General features: G+C 41.4%; 1 protein-coding gene across 2 annotated transcripts in view; it reads right to left on the bottom strand.

Moving 5' to 3' along the window:
* cntnap5l (contactin associated protein family member 5 like) overlaps positions 1–22500 on the bottom strand; it is a 100874-nt gene that overhangs the window by 47934 nt on the left and 30440 nt on the right. For both annotated transcript variants that reach the window (XR_003444511.2, XM_027171415.2), the window contains exons 3-4: positions 21188–21381; positions 3221–3368 (exon numbers count right to left, since the gene is read on the bottom strand). Coding sequence is in view for 1 of the 2 variants with exons in the window: in XM_027171415.2 (XP_027027216.2) it covers positions 3221–3368; positions 21188–21381 (342 nt within the window). In the remaining variant the exon portion in view is untranslated. The remainder of the gene's footprint in view (positions 1–3220; positions 3369–21187; positions 21382–22500) is intronic.

The following is a 22500-nucleotide window of genomic DNA, read 5'->3' as shown; positions in this document are numbered from 1 at the left end:
CACACTCTCATTCACTCACACACTCACACACTATGGACAATTTTCCAGAGATGCCAATCAACCTACCATGCATGTCTTTGGACCGGGGGAGGAAACCGGAGAACCCGGAGGAAACCCCCGAGGCACAGGGAGAACATGCAAACTCCACACACACAAGGCGGAGGAAACCGGAGAACCCGGAGGAAACCCCCAAGGCACAGGGAGAACATGCAAACTCCACACACACAAGGCGGAGGCGGGAATCGAACCCCCGACCCTGGAGGTGTGAGGCAAACTTGCTAACCACTAAGACGCCGTGTACCCCTAAACATAAATATAAGAAACAAAAAAATAACTTGCATAAACATAAAGATTTACCAAAAAAACAACATAAAAAAACAAGCAATTAGATGGAGATAAAAGTAGAAAGCTGAATTGTAGACTAATGCAGGATGTGAAAGGTTGTCAGTGCAGATATACAGTTATAAATGTTACAGTAGTTGGACATGTGAGGAAGGAAGGTGCAACATAACAGTCAGATTTGTGAACATTAATGTAATGTATCTGAACAGCGGTAGGGGGGTTTATTAATGTTGACGTGTTGGGTCCTAGATGTTGTTGATGAGGCCTGTTGCAGATGGAAAAATATCTGTTTTAGTCTTTAGAGACTGCAGCCTTCTGTCAAAGAGACAGTGTTCAAAGAGACTGTGTTCAGGATGAGAGCGTCAGCCACAATCTTAACTGTCCTGGAATTGTACAGATCCTGAAGAGGTGGTAGATCGCAGCCGATCACCTTCTCAGTAGAGCAAATGACAACCTACACCTAACAAATCGTGGTGGATGAGGTGAGTATAAACTTAACAAAGGGGGTGTAGAAGTTCACCATCGTTGTCTTTGGTAGGTTAATCTTTGTCAAGCGGATCTGCTGCTGTGCTCGAGGTCCTGGGCGATGATGTTTCCCAGGTATCAAAAGGAGTCCATACTGTAGTTGTGTCAGGTGAGTCACACAGAGTGACAGAAGTGGGTGGGGCTTTGTTCTTCCTAAAATCTACCACCATCTTCAATGTTTTCTCTGTATTGAGCCTCAGGATGTTCCTGCTGCAGGTGGTTAATCTCCCTCCTGTAAGCAGACTCATCCCCCTCAGAGATGAGCCCTATGAGGGAGGCTGCAAACTTCAGAATTAGTTTAACGGTCTGGTGACTGGAGGTGCAGCTGTTGGTATATGGGGAGAAAAGCAGAGGAGAAAGAATGCAGCCTTTGATTGCGACCCAGTATTTATAGACCAAGAGTTCACCTGCTGCCTTCTTTCAGTCAGGAAGTCTGTGATCCACCTGCATGTGGAGTCAGATACGTTCAGCTGGGAGAGCTTTTCATGTAGCACAGACAAGATGATAGTGTTGTAAGTGGAGCTGAAATCCACAAACAGGATCCTAGTGTAGGTTCCAGGGGAGTCCGGGTGCTGGAGGCTGAAGCGGAGGTCCGTGCCGATTGCATCGTCTACAGACCTGTTGGATCTGTAGGCAAACTGCAGAGGGTCCAGGAAAGGAGAAGCTCTGTGATGGATTTAGTTTTTTTTATGGCCATTTTTTTATGTATGGAATTTTTTGCAGACATTTTAGTAACATAGTAACAGTTACTCAGGTTTTATTTAAAAAAATAATTTATTACACCAAGTTACTATGTGACTTTCAAGCCTTAATTTTTTGGTAACACTTTACTGAACAATACATGAATAATCCTGCACTAATCCTGGGATTAATCCTTCCTCACAGTACATAAAAATTAATGATGAGTTATGGTTAGGGTTAGGGTTAAGTATGTTAGTACGTGAATGTTAGTTAATGTAATATTTAACATGTAGGAATAAACTGAATCAAAACTTAAGAATATTATAAAAAATGAATCCTTTCAAATGATTAATAATTTGCCGTATGCGGTACAGCTGTGCACACAAACATCTCTGGATGCTTCTGAATTATTAGAGCATTGTACTGCATGTTCAGTATGAGGATCAGTGTAAATGATGATTTTAACAATTCACATTGTCTCAGCTTTACAGACGTATAGAAACAGAATAAAACAATAAAGTTTAAAATGAAGTTACTATTTATCTCTAACATTTAACACTGATCCAGTGGTTTGTGTACGCAGCTGCACCGCGCATAGAAATGATGCACACTGAAATAATCTTTCTATTAAAGCATGTTTGATTTAGTTTACATGTTAATTAACACATTAGCTAATAAGCATGCACTAACATGTACTTAAGGTGGTTGTTGTTCATGCATGAAGTCACAGGACTCGCTCACTTCAACTCAAAAACAAAACCAAGTAATCTAGTGTCTGGACCGAGTTGAAACATAGATTGGGTTTATTCACCTTTTTAAAGCAGCATGTGGATATTTTAGTCAATACTTTATAATATATCTTATATCTTATTTAAATAGCTTAGTGTTAAAAGTTGCTTCATATATTGGTATGGAAAATGCTCTCTAAAGTCTCAGAGTAAAGGTTTGTTCCTGTACGACACGTTGTTGTGCCAGAATGATGATTTTCAAGCTACATGGTTCTGTTTCTAAACACCATAAACATTTTTCCTTTGACATTTTAGTGTGTGCATGTGTGTGTCTGTGTGTATATGTGTGTGTCTGTGTGTATGTGTGTGTCTGTGTATGTGTGTGTCTGTGTGTGTGTATGTGTCTCTGTGTGTGTGAGTGTGTATGTGTGTATAAGTGTGTGTTTGAGTGTGTATGTGTGTGTGTATATATGTGAGTGCGTATGAGTTTTTGTATGAGTATTTGTGTGTATGTATGTGTGTTTGTGTGCATGTGTATGAGTGTGTGTGTGTGAGTGTATAAGTGTGTGTATAAGTGTGTGTGTGTGTGTGTGTGTGTGTGTGTGTGTGTGTGTGTGTGTGTGTGTGTGTGTGTGTGTGTGTGTGAGAGAGAGAGTCTATGAGTGTATGTGTGTTTGTGTGTATGAGTGTGTGTGAGTGTGTGAGTATATGAGTGTATGAGTGTGCGTGAGTGTGTGTGTGTATGTGTGTGTGTGTGTGTGTGTGTGTGTGAGTGTATGAGTGTGTGTGTGTGTATGCGTGTGTGTGAGTGTATGTGAGTATGTGTGTTTGTGTGTGTGTGTGTGTGTGTGTGTGTGTGTGTGTGTGTGTGTGTGTGTGTGTGAGTGAGTTTGTGTGAGTGAGTGTATGCGTGTTTGTGTGTTTGTGTGTGTGCGTGTTCTTACTGTAACTGCAGCCATAGATCTCCAGTCTGAGTCCTATTCCTCCCGTGGGGTTTCCTTCTAGAGGCAGAAGTCGTACAAATCGAGTCCTGATAGAGTGCAGAAGCTTGCGCTGGACCACCGAGTCTGTGTCTGTGTTCCCTGAAAATGTCTGCAGGTACAATATTTATACATGACATATGACTCATAACCACTCAACAACCAACAGATACATTTTGCTGAAATATCTTTTAGTGGTGTTTTTAATGGAACTGTTTTGTTTTGGTTGATTATAATCAGAACCAAAGGAAGGTCAATGGTGCATATGATGAGTTGTTCTTTACACCTTCTTCTCAATGCAATTAATGATGCAATTAAATTAAATGACTTTTCATGTCTCCTTCTCCCCACTCTGGTCTTTGTAGCCACTCTTTAATAGCCACTGAGCTATAATTCATGAAGCCGAGCCATTTTGCTCTTGTGGATCTACAAACATGAAGCACAAATTGTTGATCAGAAATCAGAAATAAAAATAAAAGATGGATCTTTCATGCTATGGGCAGATGAGAGGGAATAAAAGTATGTGAGAGCACTAGAATGGCTGCAATAGCTTTAACACAAGGAACCCTAACCATAACCCTAACCATAACCCTAACCATAACCCTAACTCTAACCATAACCCTAACTCTAACCCTAACTTTAACTCTAACCCTAACCCTAACTCTAACCCTGTCGTGTTTGTTCCGTGCACACCAATTTTAAAACATAGTCCCAAATAGAATGAAAGTGGGAGAAGTGAGAGAGAGAGAGAGAGAGAGAGAGAGAGAGAGAGAGAGAGAGAGAGAGAGAATGTTCATAACATACAGCAACACTGTTTTATAGTATCAGCATAGATCTAATGAGTATTTAAAAAAGAAAGAAAGAAAGAAAGAAAGAAAGAAAGAAAGAAAGAAAGAAAGAAAGAAAGAAATTTAAAGGGGGCCAAAGATTCAGCACTAAGTTGGAATTTTCCTCATCAATTGACCAAAGTAGTTCATATATTCCCCAAGTGCACATAAACCCTGGTAGCTTCCCCACTAAGGCATAATATACATGTTCTATTCTGAGACACCGGGCCATTGAACATCACCACCACATTTTGTTCTTCCTTGATATCCAGGTGACTATTTTTGCTGTTCCAGACAGAAAGTTTAGCAGAACTATGATATGTTTCTGAGTATCCAGTGAAAACCAGAAAACCAGTGTTCTAACATCAGGAAAAGACTTTCAAACTGCTTACACTCTGCAAAGGGGTGAAATAAAGATTAGGGTACTGAACAGAAAGGGCAACCCTCTCCAACACTGGGATCAAGGTGCACCCGAAGTCCGAAGCCATCACCCCATGTTCTATCCTTCACTGGAGGTCGCCTGGCTCTTTATTGATTGGACGCTTGTACAGGGAACGCAAGCGGTCTTTAGAGGAAGAATCATTGCCAAAACACTCATCTCCACCGTGCATGACACAGCTTCACAGATACCATGTACTGTATAGAACTTCCCAGCCATCTCAATGGTACCCAGTACTTGAGTGGCAAAGGATAAGAGTAGTTTCTCCTCTTCTCTCCACTTCTCTCCTCTTCTCTCCACTCCTCCACAGCAGCCCTGATTATAAGTGTAGGGAAGCCATGGTGGTCTCCTTCTCTCCACTGAACAATAGCATGTGCTCCATTCAGAACCTCCTGATAGCCTGCAGGCCAGTGATCTCCATATCTCTGCTGCTCGTTGTCCCAGTATTCGGTGTGATCTAATCCCAGTACTTTCTGCAAGAACTTCTTAGTCGAAGGTCCAGCTTTAAGCATCCAGGAGTTCTAAGACATGAGCACAATGAGCAGAAGACAACAGCCTTGACTGAAAAAAAGATGCTCTGACCCATTGTTGACCTGACCAAAAGAAAATCACCAACTTCCTCTCCATTTCTATCTATTACAAAGTCTGTAGTACAGTTCCAGTCCCCCTAAAGCTATACACACATTCTCGTTAAGGTTTTCAAGAGTATTTTCGAGCTTCATGAAACCTTCCTTTGTCTGGAAAAAGGAAGGATTCATGAAGCTGTTTTTCCTCCACATTGAGAGGGGTCAGCTGAGGTGGCTAGGGCATCTGTTTCAGATGACTCCTGGACGCCTCCCTGGGGAGTTGTTCCGGGCATGTCCAACCGGGAGGAGGCCCCGGGGAAGACCTAGGACACGCTGGAGGGACTATGTCTCTCGGCTGGCCTGGGAACGCCTCTGTATTCCCTCGGAAGAGCTGGAGGAAGTGTCTGGGGAGAGGGAAGTCTGGGTGTCCCTGCTTAGACTGCTGCTCCCGCGACCCGGCCCCGGATAAGCAGTAGAAAATGGATGGATGGATGAAACCTTCCACTCTTTCTGGACCCTTTATTTGGAGGATAGACATTTATTAAAACAAAAACCACACCACCATATTCTAACTCTGTAAACAAAATCCTACCTTTCTCAAGTTCCTTAGTAGATACAAACAGACTCATGTCTGTTCCGTGACTATACAGTGTTTTTCCTTCCCACCACTTTCCCCACTCCATCTTATTCTCCCTGTCTATGTGTTTCTTGTAAAAGCAAAAAACCAAAAGAAAAGTGTAATTTATTCATTTTTGATTGACTGGTGTTTTATGGCACAATTTTGTTAACATCTTTCTTAGCCTGAACTTTTTTTTTACTCAAAGCTTCATAACTTGCTGTACGTTGAAGCACAATTACTGATGCCATGAATTTTTCTACATCTGGAAAGAAGTCTCTTACCTCTATACTCTTACAATATGTTACATCTAAGAATTCATTTATCTCCTGCAGTGTGTACAAAATCCTCCATTAAACCATCAGATTCAGAAATGTATGAAAAAGTGTCATCATCATTAATGTCTCCATCATTACAGGCTTCGGAACAATCTGCAGTTGACTGTTTGTTCTATATTGACCTGTTCTACATTATTTTTACTTTCTGGGTCTAATTATTTTTCCATTTTCATTCACCTTTGCTCCTGTATGTTTTCACCAACATTAACATTATCATCAGTAACCATTTCTTTAATCATTGTTCCTTCATCATTCGCCTCTAAGTCACATTCACCAGTGTTCTTCTGCCTGAGACTGTCCTTCATCTGTGACAGATGTACTGATCTCAGGAGCTGCACTTGAGCTGGGTTCATTACTGCCCATGGCCCCACTGGTGGTGATTTTGTGTGGGCAAGCGTCCTACTTATGGTCCAAATCACCACATTCAAAGCACTTCATGTTCCCTGTACTGGCGTTGATCATGTACGATTTACCTTCATGCCACATACGAAAAGACACCTCCAGCCCAGGTTCATATAAAAACATTTGTACATGTCTTCTAAAAGACATCACGTGTTTTAAGGCCATGTTTTTACACTCTAAAGGGATCATTTTTCGCTAGTGAACTTTCCGAAACGTCAGAGTCCCTTCTCGATTTCCTCGCTTTTTATGAACGGTGGTATATTTGAAATAGTCACATTTTGTTGGAGTAACAAGCGGTGAAACAAACACATGCTGTCACAACTCCGCTGCTAGTTAGACGAGGTTTTCTTCTTTTACAAAAACCACCACAGATTGATTCATCCTGGATGCTGAACAGATATTTTCGTACGCGATCTGCTCACCTACCGCTACCAGTACATCCTCCACCGTCACGCCAGGTTCCGGTACACACCTGATGCCATGACGGAGAGATAGGGCCGAGACACCCTCCTGAGGGGACGCCATCCCCACCATCAACAACACTACACTTCTTCTGGCTAATATTTACTCACTTAACGAGTAATGCTTTTAACAGCAGGTTTCCCAAACTGTCGCCCTCTCACCGTGTTCACCCTCACACACCCACACACTCCCAGCATGCACTGAGAGATAGAGAGAGAGAGAGAGAGAGAGAGAGAGAGAGAGAGAGCGCACATAAATTCATTAGAAGACATGGGATTAGTTTTCATTGTTATGCTGACGATACACAGTCTTCTAACACGTTACAATCCTTCACACTCTCTGAGATCACAAAACTCAGGACTTCTGCTAGTTCACAGAATAACTAAGTCTACTAAAGGTGGTAGAGCGTTTTCTTATTTAGCTCCCAAACTTTGTTGTAGTCTTCGTGATAGTGTTCGGGGCTCAGACACACTTTCCCAGTTTAAATGTAGATTAAAAACTCACCTTTTTAGTCAGGACGTACACACACACACACACACACACACACACACACACACACACACACACACACAAACACACATAATACATCCCATAATATTGTGCACTATTATATCAGACTTGGGAATATTATGAACAGCAGCTATGCTAATTCCTCTCCACTGCTTCTCTCTTTCTTCCCATCCTGAGGCATCCAGAAACTGTACCAGCTCAGATCGTCTTCCGTGCCATGAAGATTTTGGACCTCCACTGAGATGAGGCCGACTCTGTGAGGATCCTGAAGCATCTAGAGATCTACCAGCTCCAGTTAGACTCTGCTATACTAAAGAGGAGACGCAACTCCATGTGGTCTTTTACACCAATACAACATTTATCAGACTGTATATTTATAATCAGACCCCCAGTGTCACCCAGATGAGGATGAGGTTCCCTTTGAGTCTGGTTCCTCTCAAGGTTCCTTCCTTTACCATCTAAGGGAGTTTTTACTCCCCACAGTCACCTGAGTCACCTCAGACTTGCTCATTGGGGATAAATACATACACATTTAAATCTATTTAATATTAATCTTTAATTTTTGTATCATATTACTCTTTTTATTTATCCTTATATTAACCTTTTGTTCTATGTTCTGTAAAGCTGCTTTGAGACAGTTTCAATTGTAAAAAGTGCTACACAAATAAACTTGAATTGAATCGAATATATATATATATATATATATATATATATATATATATATATATATATATATATATATATATAATTTTTTTTTTCACAACAGCTTAATTAGAGAGCTTAAATTTCTCAAACAGCAGTTAGTACACGAGGACTGATCATTTTGATACAACACGTTCTAGCGTCCGTGAGACCCGTTCAGACTGAAAATAACTCAACATGGCAACTGGGAACAAAAGCAGCAAATTATAGAGAAACAGACAAAATGTTCACGGACACAACGCATGAAAAAGTGAAATGGTGAAGCAGGAAAAGATGACTTCTGAGCAATTCTCTGGCTTTGCAGATATTTACCAGAAACACATATTTAAAAAAAACTAATGTCATTGATTATATTTAACTTAATGTTGTTTTAAGTATTAGAGTGAATGATCAATTCACATAGGATTAATGTAAAGCAGTTACATTTACAGCATTTAGTAGACACGTTTATCCAGAGTGACTTACAACTGAGCAACAAGGGCCTTGCTCAGGGGCCAGCAGTGGCAGCTTGGTGGACCTGGGGTTCGAACCCATGACCTTCCGATCACCTCACCTTAACCACTGAGCTACCACATCCCAGTTATATGGTGAAATGTCACGAGGATGTTGGGACCCGATGAGAACTGCAGTATAACTAAAGTCTTACCTTTAGGTGATTAAAACCTGTCTGTCACAAAACACCTGTATTGTGAGTTCGATTCCATAATGTTCTTGATGTTTTTTAAAAAAAAAAAAAAAATACAAATAAAAATTTATCAAGGATTTTCTTTTTTCATGCATATTTAAAAGAATACCTGAATTTATTGACATTTAGAGCATTTAGCAGGTGAGTCGGTTTGTTTGGGTCCGAAACAAGCAGAATGTATCCACAAGCACACTGCCAGAACCCAGAGTCTCTGTTGATTGCACAATCAAGTACATTCATTCACAAATTACAAGTGCTGTATTGTTAAGTGTGTAATTAGTGTTGGCTATTAAACAGATGGGACTTCACTCTGTATTCAGTAACAGCCAGTGATTCAGTGGAACCTGTTTAACAAATAATGACTATTTACATAACTGCTGGAATTCATTCCACCACTGGGATGGGACCAGAACAGAGAGGAATCAAACAGTAGCAAGACCTGAAGTTCAAAGACCTTGATAAAATGTGCCCAAAAAAAATGGGCAACTCTGGAGATCTGGAGAGATGAAGATGATGATATGATGAGATGAACCGATGCGTTCTGAATAATGGTGGATTGAGCGGAGACAAATACTGTAAGCTCTCTAGAGAGGAACTGCATGATTAACGATAGCTGATCCTCCGGTACTGCACAGAGGCGTCGTGCACTTAATATTCACTTAAAGAAGTGTGTTTAACAATATGAGTGTGTCTAACAGAACACAACTGATTGAATGCCTCAGCAATTTCTTCAACGACGCATGTTTTTATCTGGTCGTGTCCGTCCGAGTGAAAAACGATAAGTCTCTGTTCAAACGTCACTAGGATGGATGGAGGAACGAGTGAATTGATAAACATTTATTGATTTGGATTTCTAAAAGAATGAATAATAGAAGAAAGAAATATACATCCATCGATACTCATCAATTTTCACAAAACGTCTATTTAAACAGCATCCATATTGCTCTAGATAAAGCCAAGCTGACTGTGACTAATTCAGCTTCTTATTTAAAGATGAAGGCTTTTCTGTCTAATCTTCCTCTCATCTAAATACTGGGCACTTTTTCACCCAGCAGAAGCCGGAGCATGGGCAAACACAGTTAAAGGGGCCCTCACCTGACGTATACACAACACACTAAAGCCCTATTCGGATGGGATTAGTTTTACGTGGGGACATGGGGGTAATGCAATTTTACCTCAGGACATCTGTAATATTAATTGGCCAATTCGCACGGGACAAGACATCTCAGTAAAACTAGCAGAAATTGGAGGGGTAACTCGCTTTACGCACCACAGTAACCTCCTTGTCGTCATGTGCGTATGACGTTGCTTCCTGTTATCACGTGCGCAAACAGACAATATGGCACCTCCATGCTTTACTAATAGCATTACTCCACGTCCCCACGTAGAACTAATCCCGTCCGAATAGTGCTTAAGACACAAGCATTAGTAAGTGGTGAGCTCACGGTGATGACTGTTATTGGAGCAGAGTTTTATAAATAGCAAGAAAACAGAGTGAGAATTTGAAGAAAAATACCAGACTACTATTATATGTTTATTCCAATTACGTAGGTCTCATGTGTTAGCATTTTTATTCATTCAGACTCTATATATTAGAACAACATTACTGCTAACTGATATAACAATAAAACAAATCAATCTCCATTCTACAAGAGGAATAGAACACCGGTGTCCTGAAAAGGGTTCATTCATTATGTAAAGGAAAAATCTAAAAACAAGCTCCAGAGAGCAGGAATAAAGGTGTCACAGTCACATTGTTTGAAGAGCAGAAATAAAGAGGCCATACCACAAGATCTACTCATCGGAAGTAAAAATCAGAAGTTCGGACTGGAAGTCGCATATAAAAAGCTACAAAAGTTTTGGAACATAGGGGAACCTCTACCAAAGCTGATGTAAAGGCTAAAGTCTGGATAAAGAAAGGGCTGCTTCTGGAACATTCTGGAATATCCTCACTATTCTTTATTGATGATGGATCTCATGATGGCAGCAGAAGAATCTAGAAACATTCTGTCTGAAATTCTGTCATTTTATATTCATCTTTTAATCTCAAATCCAAATGTCTTTAGTGTATAACAAAAAAAAAAAAAAGAAAATGTTCCAATACTTACGGAGGGGTCTTTATAATGTCACTCCCTCTAACTGTGACATGACGTGACATGACTGCTCATGACCGGAGGAAATGCTCTTGTGAATCTAGACTCATTTTGTAAAATATTACGAGGGCAAAAATAATGATACAACACTGTTGGTGCCGTGAGACTGTGATATACTGAGCTATATCACTATAGCAATGCGACATAACGAGATACATATTCTTAGAGTGATTATCTTATCACATACAGTACAATATGTGTAAAAATCTCTGTCTTAAGCCATATTGTAATAGAGCGCAGCTAGCAAAAATGTAGCTTATAACAGTTTGTTAAATAAAATCTAAACATCATATCTAGAACGATCTAAATACTTGATAGTAATGGTAAGATAACTGTTATGACAACCTATGACAGCGATATGACATCAGGCATGTCGTGTTTATGACAGTACAGGTTACTATAATCAATATCGACATGTCTGACAGCGTGTCTCATTTACACAGGACAAGAGAGTTCAGCTTAGAATATGTAACTAGAGGGGAATACGACGAGCAATTCACTATAAAAATAGCATTCCTTTAAAAAGCCAGGAGAAAATATCCATAAGCATGTTTTTGATTTGATTGACCTTTTAAGAGTGTGTTAATGAGATCTGTCACTGCGTGATAAATGTGCCAAGCCACGGGAGCTGCTCAAGCTCTAGTCCCCGTCGGTCAATGGCATCGATCTGAGTGGGTGCTGGTTTGGACACCAAAACCTCATTATGTGAGATGAAGAGGAGTCTGTGTAGAAACCTGTATTTCACAAAAATAATGCATAACATACACATCATCAATCCTATTAATGTAAAAGAGAGCAGTGCACCTTTAAGGTCCTACTGCTTTATTTGGGATTCAGTTGTGGTTTGAATATCAGAAGGAAAGATTTAACACACGTCAAAACTTTTATCTTTCTTTTTTCTTCAGCCTTTATGTGTCACATAAACATCAGAGAACAATGAAATGCTTTTGTTCGCATATCCCATATAACACAGCTGAGGTCAAAGGTACAGTGTGAGATGATACAGCACCACTGGAGCAGAAGGGCTTAAAGTCCGTGACCAACCTTCTGATCAGTAACCCACATATTAACCATTTCAGCCATTTCAACTGTTTGTAAGGGACATATAGTATGTAGTATAATATTAGAAAATGGAAAAAAATGAATGTAGTTGAATGTATCTTACATATAAAATGTTATATAAGTCCATTTCCATGGACTTATAGAACAAGTCCAAAATAAAAAACAGTTTAGTGTAGTAGAATTTAGTGTAGTGTAGAAGAATCTTGGAAAGGCTTAAACTTACAGTATTTCAAAACATTTTTATAAATTTTAAGCATTTATTGTTAGATTGATGCAAAATATCTGTAAATAATATAAGAATATTTGATATTTGACATTGATAAAAATGTATAGAAATAGACGTAAAAATGTATAACATCTTAGGAGTAACTATAGAAATTTGCCTGTACAGTATTCATCTGCATAGGATGGTGTAATGTTGATTATTTTTATTTAACAGAATCTCCTGAAGTGTTTAATTCACTTTTACCAAAGTCATTAAAGTCATGGATTGTTTCTAAACATATAAATGCAGAGCATTTTATTTGAGATGAAAACACACTAGAACGGTGACTAGGACTAGGACTAGGACACAAACACAAAGATAAATCTAGACAAGCAGATATGAAATAGACATGAACATGGCAAAGGTATAATGACGCTACTAACAACACATTCTAGACAAACACTGCTATACAAATGTCACTTCAATATTAGTGCCTAATAAACCTAGATATGAATCAGGTGCAGTCATGTGACACGTGTGGTGTTCAGGAGAGGTGCAGTGGCTGATGGGAAATCCTGATCTATAAAACTATGAGAGCAATGAAAAAATGTACACAAAACAAATGATTAAAATTTGTTAAACAAGTTAGTACATTGTGAGTAAACGAGTAAACGACAGGAACTCACTCGAAATCTTGAACTTATTTTACTGAATTAAACTAATTTATTAACTAATAACATCTCTGTCACCAAAATACACCACATTATCCCTTTACTCATCACAGTAACCAAGTCTAATGGTTAAAGAATGTTGACCAAGACTAAGAACGCTGAATTTGTTGGTAAAGTCAAGTCAACTAATAAAATACATAAATCATGCAACAGCCAACTGCACGATGATGTTTTGGAAAGGCTTTGTGACCTCAGCTTGCTGCAGAGACCAGGCCTTCTGTCCTCGGCATCTCCTGATACCGTCCCCTCTCGCTGAAAGCGGTGCATGAAGAAGCGGAAGCGCGGTAAGCGGGTGGGTGTTTGTGCTTGGCTAAAAACAAACCGTAGGCTAAAAACTAACCCTATCCGGACGGCTCTCCCGTCCATTCTACCCAATGTTAGCTCCCTGGACAATGAACTGGACTACATCGACTCGAACCCACTACACGGCGAGAGTTTAGACTTTAGACGTTCTGTTCATAGACTTTAGTTCAGCATTCAATACAATCATCCCTCAGCACCTGATTAGGAAGCTGAGCCTGCTGGGACTGAACACCTCCCTCTGCAACTGGATCATGGACTTTCTTACTGGGAGACCTCAGTCAGTCCGGATTGGGAACATCATCTCCAGCACTACCACACTGAGCACTGGAGCCCCTCAGGGCTGTGTGCTCAGTCCATTGCTGTCACTCACGACTGTGCAGCAATGCACAGATCAAACCATATTATGACCGTGGTGGGTCTTATCAGCAAGAACTACGAGTCAGCATACAGAGGGGAGGTGCAACAGCTAACTGCCTGGTGTAGAACCAACAACCTGTCTCTGAACATTGATAAAACTAAAGAAATTTCAGAAGACTTCAAAAGAGCACAGAGTGACCACTCTCTGCTGGACATCGACGGATCATCAGTAGAGATCGTCAAGAACACCAAATTTATTGGTGTTCATCTAGCGGAGAACTTCACCTGGTCACTCAACACCAGCTCCATCACCAAGAAAGCCCAGCAGTGTCTCTACTACTTACGAAGGCTAAGAAAGGCACATCTCTCTCTCCCCATCCTGACCATGTTCTACAGAGGGACCACTGAGAGCATTCTGAGCAGCTGCATCACTGTCTGGTTTGGGAACTGCACCATCTCGGATATTGAGGACAGCTGAGAAGATCATTGGAGTATGTCTTCCCTCTAACATGGACATTTACACAACACGCTGAATCTGCAAAGCCAACAGCATTATGGATGATCCCACACACCCCTCACACACACTCTTCACCCCACACACCTCTCACACACACTCTTCACTCCACACACCCCTCACACACCCCTCACACACACTCTTCACCCCACACACGCCTCACACACACTCTTCACCCCACATACCCCTCACACACTCTTCACCCTCCTGCCGTCTGGAAAAAGGTACCGAATCATTCAGGCCTCACAACCAGACCGTGTAACAGTTTCTTCCCTCAAGCCATCAGATTCCTTAATAAATGAACTGAACTGTACTGAGCACAACACACACACACACACACACACACACACACACACACACACACACACACACACACACACACAACAACTGTATGGACTGCACAGACATACACCAAATACACACACTTCCAATAAACATCCATCAATCTGTTTACATGCTGTTTTACACACTTTTGTCTCTTGCACATTCTGTCTCACATTTCAGTCGATTGCTGTCTTGTCTGTCTTGTTCTGCACTGTTTACACCAGGTTGCACAGATGCACTTTATGTGGTTGACTACTTTCTAAGTCCTTAGTTCTGTCTATGTTTTATGTAGCATCATGGTCCTGGTCCTGGAGAAACATTGTCTCCTTTCACTGTGTACTGCAACAGCTATATATACTGTAGCTGGAATTACAATAAAAGCTTCTTAACTTGACTTGACTTGACATCACAAACTCTGCAGCCTACAAATGAATTCTTAACAACTCCCTGTACTTCCTCGCTCCCAAGCGCCATCCCTCCTTGTGTTTCCTGTTAGAATTATTAGCTCCTTTGTTTCAGTTTATTGTAGTGTAAAGTCAGTTCTCTAGTGTCCATGTCTACCAAGACTGCCTTTCTGATCCAGAAGATCATTTTTTTCTAGAGTTTTGCATTTTCTGCTTTTGACCGTACTTTATTTATTTTGAATTGTTTGCTGGGAACTGTTCCTAATTTTATCAGCTGTTCCTAATAAATTGACTCACACTTACTTCCACTCTGCAGCATCTGTGTTCCTAAAATAAGGTCAGATGAATCAGATTATAGTGATAACTGCTCTAATATTTGCATTGCATTTACTCTCTATGCCAGTTAATATAATCGTATTGTATGATGACTTTATGCCTAGGGGGGCACGGTGGCTTAGTGGTTAGCACGTTCGCCTCACACCTCCAGGGTTGGGGGTTCGATTCCCGCCTCCGCCTTGTGTGTGTGGAGTTTGCATGTTCTCCCCATGCCCCGGGGGTTTCCTCCGGGTACTCCGGTTTCCTCCCCCGGTCCAAAGACATGCATGGTAGGTTGATTGGCATCTCTGTCTGTAGTGTGTGAGTGAATGAGAGTGTGTGTGTGCCCTGTGATGGGTTGGCACTCCGTCCAGGGTGTATCCTGCCTCCATGCCCAATGATGCCTGAGATAGGCACAGGCTCCCCGTGACCCGAGAATAGTTCGGATAAGCGGTAAAAAATGAACGAATGAATGACTTCATGCCTGTGAGGGTGCTAAAACTTTTACAATTTGCTCTGTAGTTTGAGCAGTGTATAGAGGAGGCATACAGTTTTGCATACAGTTTCTCAGAGAATCAGGAGAACACGGACCAGCAGCATGGTTCCGGAGGCTAAAGTCATCGATCTCACAGCTGTCACAATAAACCCAAACTACACAAAGGCTAACTGGAGTCAGTGTCAGTAACCACACCGAGCTAAAAATAACTGTGGAGTCACAGAAGCATTTCATCAAAGATGCGGTCGGTAGTTGATAAATGGCCTTTTCCCATCACCGTGGACGAAATTTGACTTTTTTATTTCTTTTTTGAAAAACAGGAAAAATAGACTGGATGAATTGGTGTAAAATATTATTTATCTTGTTTAAGTCATAGTAATTATAATATTCTTTGTTTTTGTTTTTTTTTATCTGAAGCATACAGCAGGGCTTCTCTTACTGAATGTGATTATAACGGTGTGTTCGCAAGAGGCAGGAAGTAAACATGTATACACAGCATGTGCTTTGGCACATTTCCATAACCCTGTACACTGTGAGTAAAACATAGTGTTCAAGTCTCGAAATCTTGAACTTCATTCATTAATTTTCTACCGCTTATCCGAACTTCTCGGGTCACGGGGAGCCTGTGCCTATCTCAGGCGTCATCGGGCATCGAGGCAGGATACACCCTGGACGGAGTGCCAACCCATCGCAGGGCACACACACACACACTCTCATTCACTCACACACTCGCACACTACGGACAATTTTCCAGAGATGCCAATCAACCTACCATGCATGTCTTTGGACCGAGGGAGGAAACCGGAGTACCCAGAGGAAACCCCCGAGGCACGGGGAGAACGGGGAGAACAAACTCCACACACACAAGGCGGAGGCGGGAATCGAACCCCCACCCTGGAGGTGTGAGGCGAACGTGCTAACCACTAAGCCACAGTGCCCCCCCATCTTGAACTTATTTTACTAAATAAAACAAATTCACTGTCACCAAAATTCACCACATTATCCCTTTACTCATCACAGTAACCATATAGCTTATAACCACAGAAGGAATATAACCTCACTAACTATTTAAACTCAGCAAAATTCAGTTCAATACATTTTTTGCTTTAACAGATTTTAACATTGTCCCAAAGCAGCTTTACAGAAATATATAAATTCAGGTTATAAATTATACATTATAAATGTATCCCTAATGAGCAAGCCAGAGGTGATGGTGGTGAGTAAAAACTCCCTGAGATAATATGAGGTAGAAACCTTGAGAGGAACCGGACTCAAACACCAGAGACTGTGGAACATACAGTATGTTCTCCTCATCCAGTAAACTACTCAATGAATGTGAGTGAGACCTAATAGGTACTGTGGTGCATCGGTCATCTTTAAAAGAATGGAGTGAGAATTATCTGCGTGTCTAGATTACTGCCAAGTTTCACAAAAATATATGTTCATCTGTAACTGATCTTCAGCTCCTTCTCTATGTGGACTTTCAAAAATTTTGGAGCAACATGTCACACAGCAACATTCTAAACTCTCAGTTGAAAGCTTGTTTTCTTTGATATCATGTGGACAGCGGGTGTGTATACATCACTTATCTGGGGAAAATAAGGAACCAGGAAGCACTGTGAGAAGATGACAAGCCGGGAAAGCAGTGTGATACTCTGGGTAATGTTCTGCTGTGAGTCCTGGCAGTCATGTGGATGTCACTTGGACTCGTACCAGTGACTTAAACATTATCGCAGAGCAAGTACATCCATTCATAACAACATTGGTGTCCTCTATCAGCAGAATGATGCACCCTCATACACTGTGAAAATTGTTCAGGAACATTTTGAGGGACAACGTGAAGAGTTCAAGGTGTTGACTTGGGCTTCAAATTCCTCAGATCTCAAGACCCACCTAACAACTTACAGGATTTAAAGGACCTGCTTCTAATGTCTTGGTGCCACATACCACAGTACACACACACACACACACACACACACACACACACACACACACACACACACACACACACACACACACACACACACACACGTCAAAAAAGACTGCAATTCTGTTTGTTTTTGCTCTATTTAACGATGATCACTGTTTTTCTATTTTCCATTGCAATGCATTAGCCGTGCTGTAACTGCAATCATGCTAATAAAGCTCATTGAATGGAAGTGAATTGAACTGAATGAGAGGATGGTGTGGTTGAAGCCTCCATCACAATCCATGTGCTGTTCCAAAAATAGCCAAGCGGTGAAGAAAATAGTCAGGTAGTAGACGCTTTCAGGATGTTGAGCGATGCATGACTAACCTCCTGCTCCACTTCTTCTGCTTGATAAAAACTGCTTGATAATACCTATGTGCATTTATTATCTACATGTCTAAGGGAAAGTACTGATATGTTCAGTTTGATTACTGTTTGCAAGCCACTCAGTTATACTGACAAGTCGGCTGTTGGTTAATGAGAAGTGTGTTTCGTTATTGAGAGTCAGTAGCTCTACACTGGCATGAAGCAGATGGCATCAGACCATGCGTGACTATCTGATTCTGTCACCAGCTGGCTTTGCTGGAACACTGACATTACTCTGGCATGGAGTGACATCTCTATGAGGAAGTTTCCCACACTCGATGTGTCACGGTGCGGCTTGCCAAGGACACGAGCACAAGGGGAAGAAGTGTAAATGTCTGAGTGAGAGTTTTACCTATTTGGAGTGTTTATCATTTCAATTCAGGAGACTCCATTAACCTCCATATTTCCGGTCACTTTACACTCTGCCCAAGCAATTTGCCTCAAGCCGATCTGAACAACAATAGGCAGAATGAATTAAAAATCTGAAATGATTAAGTAAATGAACTTGACATTTGTCGTGCTAATTAACAGGAAAGCCACGCTTTCAAAGGCACGTTTCCGAAAGCTTTCAGAGCCGAAAATGAACCCTTAACAATCCAACCACAATTAAGTTCATGAAGCAGATTTAAAGTCTGTAAAATTATCCTGTAGGACTCGTTAGAGCTGCTGGTGTTCCTAAAGAGAGGAATAACTTAGCGATGAGGATATAACAGTACACACTGGACCATTAACAAGATTTAAAACACACACTGCTGGAACTGTTACCATACACTCGGCTAATGTCTTGGCTTTGCTGTGTGTGTCAATATTTATATCGCCTTACATGCACATTATACACTCTAGGTATGTATTTACAGTCAGTGACTTAAGCCTAAATATCCACTATATAGCCAAAGGTTTGTACAGTAGACACCTGACCATCACACCGATATGTGTTTTCTTTTGAACATCCTTTTACAACTGTTGTTGTTATAACCTCCATTCTTCAGGACCACCAGATTTTGCAGTGTGGCTCATGACCGAATTATCAAAATATTTCTGCACAAATGATTCTAAATATCACATTAATCAATTCAAATTAAATGTACCAATACGGCTTCCGCCCTCATTATTCAGCAGCTCCTGCACATTCTGTTTTTCTGCATGATGAACTACAAGTACAGATGCAAAAATCATGGCACTAAGGCAGCGGTGAAAAATGCTTTATTTAATCGTAGATACTAGATACTAAGATACTAAGGTCATGAAGTCGTGGGGGAAGTCGAGAGAACCCCCCAACTGCTCCCTGGGCGCCACAGCATAAATGGCTGCCCACTGCTCCGGGTGTGTGTTCACGGTGTGTGTGTGTGTGTGTGTGTGTGTGTGTGTGTGTGTTCACTGCTGTGTGTGTGTGCACTTCGGATGGGTTAAATGCAGAGAACAAATTCTGAGTCTGGGTCACCGTACTTTGCCGTATGTCACGTCACTTTCACTGTCACCGAAATCATAGTAGGTCCATGTAATAATACAGGCTAGAGGCTAGAATTAGCTTTTTTTTAATTTTGACAAATTAATAAATTGTAAATGTTTTTGCTTTCTGGAAAGAAAATTTCTCACTATTTAAAGTACAACCTGACATGGCACTCATCTGCTGTGATTGTGGCTTATTTCATTTTAGCCTTAAATTCATTCATTTATTCATCTTCTACCGCTTATCCGAACTTCTCGGGACACGGGGAGCCTGTGCCTCTCAGGCGTCATCGGGCATCAAGGCAGGATACACCCTGGACGGAGTGCCAACCCATCACAGGGCACACACACACTCTCATTCACTCACACACACACACACTATGGACAATTTTCCAGAGATGACAATTAACCTACCATGCATGTCTTTGGACCGGGGAGGAAACCGGAGAACCCGGAGGAAACCCCGGAGGCACGGGGAGAACATGCAAACTCCACACACACAAGGCGGAGGCGGGAATCGAACCCCCGACCCTGGAGGTGTGAGGCGAACGTGCTAACTACTAAGCCACCGTGCCCCCACTAGCCTTAAATTGCATTTATTTATTTGTTTGTTTGTTTGTTTGTTTGTTTGTGCATTTACTCAACACATGAATTTCAGCATGTCATTTTTGTGGTGAAAGCAAACTGTCATTCTGTGTGGAATAGAGTACATGCCCTGACAAACAAAATATGAAATGGTTTTAAGGTCCTGCTTCTAGTCACAAAAACAATAATATTGTGCCCTTTTTATCTGCACTAACATTTGCTCTTAGGAGGAACTCTTAGGAGTACAAAATACCAGAGAAAAGTTCAAATGCCACCCAACCTGCAACACTGTACTACTGTATGAGTGTCAGCGGATATGCTTTTAGGACATGCGGAAGAAAATTGCAATTGGGTGAAAAAAAAAGCATATGAGCAAACAATATATTAATGCCATTCAGGTGTTATTGCATCTGTATGAAACTAGTGCTTCATATAGACAAACAGTGATCCCTTGTTTATCACGGTTAATGGGGACCGGAACCCCTCGCGATAGGTGAAAATCCGCGAAGTAGGATAGGCCCTAAGTTTGACCTTTTCAGTGATGGTCATCATCTTCCTCTTCCTCTTGGGCTCACTAGAGGAATCTTTCGCAGGGGCACGGCGCTTAGGAGGCATCGTAAGGGCTTAACGAAAAGTTAATCTTGAACACAATACGCGAGACACAGTTGACAGCGTGAACGAGAGTGGCGAGATACAACAAGGGAAGAAGCTGGGAGAGGATGCGATGATGCGCAGCCAATCAGCTCAGATCTCACGCCGAGAACCAATCACGTGCCTCGTCTGAGTGCCCGTGGGTATGTACAAAGCCTCTGAGAGAGTTTCTGACTTTGTCTGGCATTCTGGGAAACTGTTTTTATCTTTATTTTTTGATGAATATTTTTGAAAAATCAGCGATGCACTGAGGCCGCGAAACCTGAACCGCGAAATTTGAACCGCGAAACCTGAACTGCGAAACTTGAACCGCGAAGAGGGATCACTTAAATGAAATGACTTAAAAGTTAGGTAAGTCTTTGGTCATTCATTCAACCACATGTTCCTTTTTAAATAAACAGAGAATTAATAACCTGTAAAGTCATGAAGCAGCGCAGTGACTGAGTGGCTCATTATAGCACTACACATGCAGACTGTTGTGCATATGGTTGCACACTTACCCATGGCATGTTGTCTTGTCTGTAGGTTCTCCATGTTCTGCCTGAGTCACTGTACTGCAGCTGGTAGCTGCTCACCCAGTCTGCGCTGCCCCATCGGCCCTGTGTGGCTACTGCTGTTACCTCCAATCGATCTCTTAGGTCTACCTGCAGCCAGGGACGGCGGTCCTCGCGGTCTGGAGACCATCCACCAGAACCTGCAGGGAGGGAATCAAGTGGGAAGGAAGTTAAGTGCAGTGACATGAAACAAACAATTGAGACTGCTGTACAGTATGTTCATCATCTGAGACAATGAATAACCTCTAGACCTGTAACAGACCTAACACTCTTTATTTTGTCCACATTTTGTAGTATATTGTATATTCTGTATTCCTCCTCAGTCCAAGGCTAATGCATCCTGCTAGGTCTCATATATGTTCCTTTCGCTGCTTAATATGAGAGAAATTCCTTGCTAACGAACAAACAGAGGCTCGTTATTCCACTAGAACAGATACAGAAACTTCTATAAATCCACACAGAAGATGAGATGAGAAGACTGGTGTAGTTGTGGATAGTGAAGAGAAGAGAAGTGGGATTTGTCTTACTGTCATTAAGCTTAATCACAGACCCTGATCCCATTTCTGATCCTTTTATTGTCACGGTCTCAAATCTAAACCCAGAGTCAATCTCAAACTCGGTAACCGGTTCTGTTTATTACCCTGTCTACTTCTTTCTTAATGTCAGTCCTAACAGGTCTTTGGCCTTTCTCAGAGTCAGAACATTCATTTAGAATCAGAAATAGTCTCTGAACTGTCCTATGCTCTGCTCCTTTCTCTGAGTTCAGGTTATCACGGATCCTTGTAACTTTCTCAGTTGTCAGTCTTACACCTCATGTTTGTAGACCTCAAGCCTTTTGGCTTTTCTCTCTCCTGCTTGAGTCACTAAGCAATAAAGACCTCTCGTGTGCTCTCGATTACCTTTTTTTTGCAGTCATTCTAGGATAACACATCCATATATCTCCTCTTGACCCCTTGCCTGCAGCTCCATCTCCAACATCCTTCTACCAATATAACCATCTCCCTCCTCTGTACATGTCCAAACCATCTCAATCTAGTCTCTCTGTCCTTGTCCCCAAAACAGCCAACCTGAGCTGTCCCTCTGATGTCCTTGTTCCTAATCCTATCCATCCTCGTCACTCCTAAAGAGAACCTCAACATCCTCATCTCTGCCTCATGTCTTTTCCTCACTGCTACAGTCTCTAACCCATCTCAGATCTGGGACTCTGTAGTTGCTACAACTAGGCACATCACCTTTGTTCTTCAATATCAGCACTAGAA

Source organism: Tachysurus fulvidraco, chromosome 2, assembly GCF_022655615.1.
Source record: "Tachysurus fulvidraco isolate hzauxx_2018 chromosome 2, HZAU_PFXX_2.0, whole genome shotgun sequence".
Taxonomy (NCBI): Eukaryota; Metazoa; Chordata; class Actinopteri; order Siluriformes; family Bagridae; genus Tachysurus; species Tachysurus fulvidraco.
This window is presented reverse-complemented; position numbering and strand designations above follow the sequence as displayed.